The sequence below is a fragment of the Lampetra planeri genome, unplaced genomic scaffold, assembly GCF_965212315.1.
Source record: "Lampetra planeri unplaced genomic scaffold, kcLamPlan1.2.h2 scaffold_1010, whole genome shotgun sequence".
Lineage (NCBI taxonomy): Eukaryota > Metazoa > Chordata > Hyperoartia > Petromyzontiformes > Petromyzontidae > Lampetra > Lampetra planeri.
In genome coordinates, this window is record NW_027613719.1 from 2,362 (window position 1) to 7,500 (window position 5,139).

Sequence of the window (5,139 nt, forward strand, 5' to 3'; positions counted from 1 at the left end):
TGTTGTTGATGTTGTTGTTGTTGATGATGTTGTTGTTGATGTTGTTGATGTTGTTGTTGATGTTGTTGATGATGTTGTTGTTGATGATGTTGATGATGTTGTTGTTGATGATGTTGATGATGTTGTTGATGATGTTGTTGATGTTGTTGATGATGTTGTTGATGATGTTGTTGTTGATGATGTTGATGATGTTGTTGTTGATGATGTTGATGATGTTGTTGATGATGTTGTTGATGTTGTTGATGATGTTGTTGTTGATGATGTTGATGATGTTGTTGTTGATGATGTTGATGATGTTGTTGATGATGTTGTTGATGTTGTTGATGTTGTTGATGTTGTTGATGTTGTTGATGTTGTTGATGATGATGTTGTTGATGTTGTTGATGTTGTTGATGTTGTTGATGATGATGTTGTTGATGTTGTAGATGTTGATGTTGATGTTGTTGATGTTGTTGATGATGTTGATGATGTTGATGATGTTGATGTTGTTGATGTTGTTGATGATGTTGTTGTAGATGGCTCCCCTCTCTCCCTGAAGGAGTTGAGAAGCAGAATCCCAAAATCACTTCGTGACTCAGTCACTGACTCACTCACCCCCCAGGTGACTCACTCACTCACTCACCCCACTCAGTCACTTAGTCAGTCACTCACTTAGTCACTCAGTCACCCACTTAGTCACTCACTTAGTCACTAACTCAGTCAGTCACTCACTTAGTCACTCACTTAGTCACTCACTCACTCACCCACTCACTCACTCAGTCACTCACTCACTCAGTCCACTCACTCACTCACTCACCCCACAGGTGACTCACTCACTCACCCACTCACTCACTTAGTCACTCACTCAGTCAGTCACTCAGTCACTCAGTCACTCACTGACTCACTCACCCCCCAGGTGACTCACTCACTCACTTAGTCACTCACTCACCCACTCACTCACTCACTCAGTCACTCACTCACTCACTCACCTCACCCACTCACTCACTCAGTCACTCAGTCACTCACTCACTCAGTCACTCACTCACCCCACAGGTGACTCACTCACTCACCCACTCACTCACTTAGTCACTCAGTCAGTCACTCAGTCACTCAGTCACTCACTTAGTCACTCACTCACTTAGTCACTCACTCACTCACTTAGTCACTCACTCACTCACTTAGTCACTCACCCACCCACTCACCCACTCATTCACTCAGTCACTCACTCACCCACTCAGTCACTCAGTCAGTCACTCACTCAGTCACTCAGTCACTCACCCACTCACTCACCCACTCACTCACTCACCCCCCAGGTGACTCACTCACTCACCCACCCACCCACTCAGTCACTCACTCACTCACCCACTCACCTACTCAGTCACTCACTCACTCACCCACCCACCCACCCACTCAGTCACTCACTCACTCACTCACCCACTCACTCACTTAGTCACCCACTCACCCACTCACCCACCCACTCAGTCACTCACTCACTCACTCACCCACTCACCCACTCAGTCACTCACTCACCCACTCACCCACTCACTCACCCACTCAGTCACTCAGTCAGTTAGTCACTCACTCAGTCACTCACTCACTCACCCACTCACTCACCCACTCACTCACCCATCACCCACCCACCCACTCACCCACCCACTCACCCACTCACCCACCCACCCACCCACCCACTCACTCACCCACCCACCCACTCACTCACTCACCCACCCACTCACCCACCCACTCACCCACCCACTCACCCACCCACCCACTCACTCACTCTCACCCACCAACCCACCCACCCACCCACTCACCCACCCACTCACCCACCCACTCACTCACTCACTCACCCACCAACCCACCCACTCACCCACCCATTCACACCACCCACTCACTCACCCACCCACCCACCCACTCACCCACCCACTCACCCACTCACCCACCCACTCACTCACCCACCCACCCCACCCACTCACCCACCCACCCCACCCACTCACCCACCCACTCACCCACCCACTCACTCACCCACCCACCCACCCCACCCACTCACCCACCCACTCACCCACCCACTCACCCACCCACTCACTCACTCACTCACCCACCCACCAACCCACCCACCCACTCACCCACCCACTCACCCACTCACTCACTCACCCACCAACCCACCCACTCACCCACCCATTCACCCACCCACTCACTCACCCACCACCCACCCACTCACCCACCCACTCACCCACTACCCACCCACTCACATCACCCACCCACCCACCCACTCACCCACCCACCCACCCACCTCACCCACCCACTCACCCACCTCCACTCACCACCCACCCACCCACCCACCCACTCACCCACCCACTCACCCACCCACTCACCCACCCACTCACTCACTCACTCACCCACCCACCAACCCACCCACCCACTCACCCACCCACTCACCCACTCACTCACTCACCCACCAACCCACCCACTTCACCCACCCCACTCACCCACTCACTCACTCACCCACCAACCCACCCACTCACCCACCCACTCACCCACCCACCCACTCACCCACCCACTCACCCACCCACCCACCCACTCACTCACTCACCCACCAACCCACCCACCCACCCACTCACCCACCCACTCACCCACCCACTCACTCACTCACTCACCCACCAACCCACCCACTCACCCACCCATTCACCCACCCACTCACTCACCCACCCACCCACCCACTCACCCACCCACTCACCCCACTCACCCCACCCACTCACTCACCCACCCACCCACCCACTCACCCACCCACCCACCCACTCACCCCACCCACTCACCCACCCACTCACTCACCCACCCACCCACCCACCCACTCACCCACCCACTCACCCACCCACTCACCCACCCACTCACTCACTCACTCACCCACCCACCAACCCACCCACCCACTCACCCACCCCACTCACCCCACTCACTCTCACTCACCCACCAACCCACCCACTCACCCACCCACTCACCCACCCACCACTCACTCACTCACTTACTCACTCAGTTATAGTACTAAATAGTAATAGTTAGTGTGCTAGTTAGTGTACTAGTTAGTGTACTAGTTAGTGTGCTAGTTAGTGTGCTAGTTAGTGTGCTAGTTAGCTAGTTAGTGTGCTAGTTAGTGTACTAGTGTACTAGTTAGCTAGTTAGTGTACTAGTTAGTGTACTAGTTAGTGTACTAGTTAGTGTACTAGTTAGTGTGCTAGTTAGTGTACTAGTTAGTGTGCTAGTTAGTGTGCTAGTGTGCTAGTTAGTGTGCTAGTTAGTGTACTAGTTAGTGTGCTAGTTAGTGTACTAGTTAGTGTACTAGTTAGTGTACTAGTTAGCTAGTTAGTGTACTAGTTAGTGTACTAGTGTGCTAGTTAGTGTACTAGTTAACTAGTTAGTGTGCTAGTTAGTGTACTAGTTAACTAGTTAGTGTGCTAGTTAGTGTACTAGTTAGTGTACTAGTTAGTGTACTAGTTAGTGTACTAGTTAGTGTACTAGTTAGTGTGCTAGTTAGTGTACTAGTTAGTGTACTAGTTAACTAGTTAGTGTACTAGTTAGCTAGTTAGTGTGCTAGTTAGTGTACTAGTTAACTAGTTAGTGTACTAGTTAGTGTACTAGTTAGTGTGCTAGTTAGTGTACTAGTTAGTGTACTAGTTAGTGTGCTAGTTAGTGTACTAGTTAGTGTGCTAGTTAGTGTGCTAGTTAGTGTTACTAGTTAGTGTGCTAGTTAGTGTGCTAGTTAGTGTACTAGTTAGTGTGCTAGTTAGTGTACTAGTTAGTGTGCTAGTTAGTGTGCTAGTTAGTGTGCTAGTTAGTGTGCTAGTTAGTGTGCTAGTTAGTGTGCTAGTTAGTGTGCTAGTTAGTGTACTAGTTAGTGTGCTAGTTAGTGTGCTAGTTAGTGTGCTAGTTAGTGTACTAGTTAACTAGTTAGTGTGCTAGTTAGTGTACTAGTTAACTAGTTAGTGTGCTAGTTAGTGTACTAGTTAGTGTACTAGTTAGTGTACTAGTTAGTGTACTAGTTAGTGTACTAGTTAGTGTGCTAGTTAGTGTACTAGTTAGTGTACTAGTTAGTGTGCTAGTTAGTGTGCTAGTTAGTGTACTAGTTAGTGTACTAGTTAGTGTACTAGTTAGTGTGCTAGTTAGTGTACTAGTTAGTGTACTAGTTAGTGTACTAGTTAGTGTACTAGTTAGTGTACTAGTGTACTAGTTTAGTGTACTAGTTAGTGTGCTAGTTAGTGTGCTAGTTAGTGTACTAGTTAGTGTGCTAGTTAGTGTACTAGTTAGTGTTGCTAGTTAGTGTACTAGTTAGTGTGCTAGTTAGTGTACTAGTTAGTGTACTAGTTAGTGTACTAGTTAGTGTACTAGTTAGTGTGCTAGTTAGTGTACTAGTTAGTGTACTAGTTAGTGTACTAGTTAGTGTACTAGTTAGTGTACTAGTTAGCTAGTTAGTGTACTAGTTAGTGTGCTAGTTAGTGTACTAGTTAGCTAGTTAGTGTGCTAGTTAGTGTGCTAGTTAGTGTACTAGTAGCTAGTTAGTGTACTAGTTAGTGTGCTAGTTAGTGTACTAGTTAGCTAGTTAGTGTGCTAGTTAGTGTGCTAGTTAGTGTACTAGTTAGTGTGCTAGTTAGTGTACTAGTTAGCTATTAGTGTGCTAGTTAGTGTGCTAGTTAGTGTACTAGTTAGAGTGCTAGTTAGTGTACTAGTTAGTGTACTAGTTAGTGTACTAGTTAGTGTACTAGTTAGTGTACTAGTTAGTGTGCTAGTTAGTGTGCTAGTTAGTGTGCTAGTTAGTGTACTAGTTAGTGTACTAGTTAGTGTGCTAGTTAGCTAGTTAGTGTGCTAGTTAGTGTGCTAGTTAGTGTACTAGTTAGCTAGTTAGTGTGCTAGTTAGTGTGCTAGTTAGTGGTACTAGTTAGCTAGTTAGTGTACTAGTTAGTGTGCTAGTTAGTGTAACTAGTTAGCTAGTTAGTGTGCTAGTTAGTGTGCTAGTTAGTGTACTAGTTAGTGTGCTAGTTAGTGTACTAGTTAGCTAGTTAGTGTGCTAGTTAGTGTGCTAGTTAGTGTACTAGTTAGTGTGCTAGTTAGTGTACTAGTTAGGTGTACTAGTTAGTGTACTAGTTAGTGTACTAGTTAGTGTACTAGTTAGTG

At 47.4% G+C, this 5,139-nt stretch overlaps 1 protein-coding gene across 1 annotated transcript in view; it reads left to right on the forward strand.

Annotated features, from left to right (window-relative positions):
• Window positions 1-499: 499 nt before the first annotated feature.
• Window positions 500-5,139, forward strand: part of ATG10 (autophagy related 10) — a gene marked incomplete at its 5' end in the record, with an annotated part of 8,863 nt that continues 4,223 nt past the window's right edge. Inside the window, one exon of the mRNA XM_078621493.1 lies at window positions 500-601. Within this exon, the coding sequence (XP_078477619.1) occupies window positions 500-601 (102 nt within the window). The remainder of the gene's footprint in view (window positions 602-5,139) is intronic.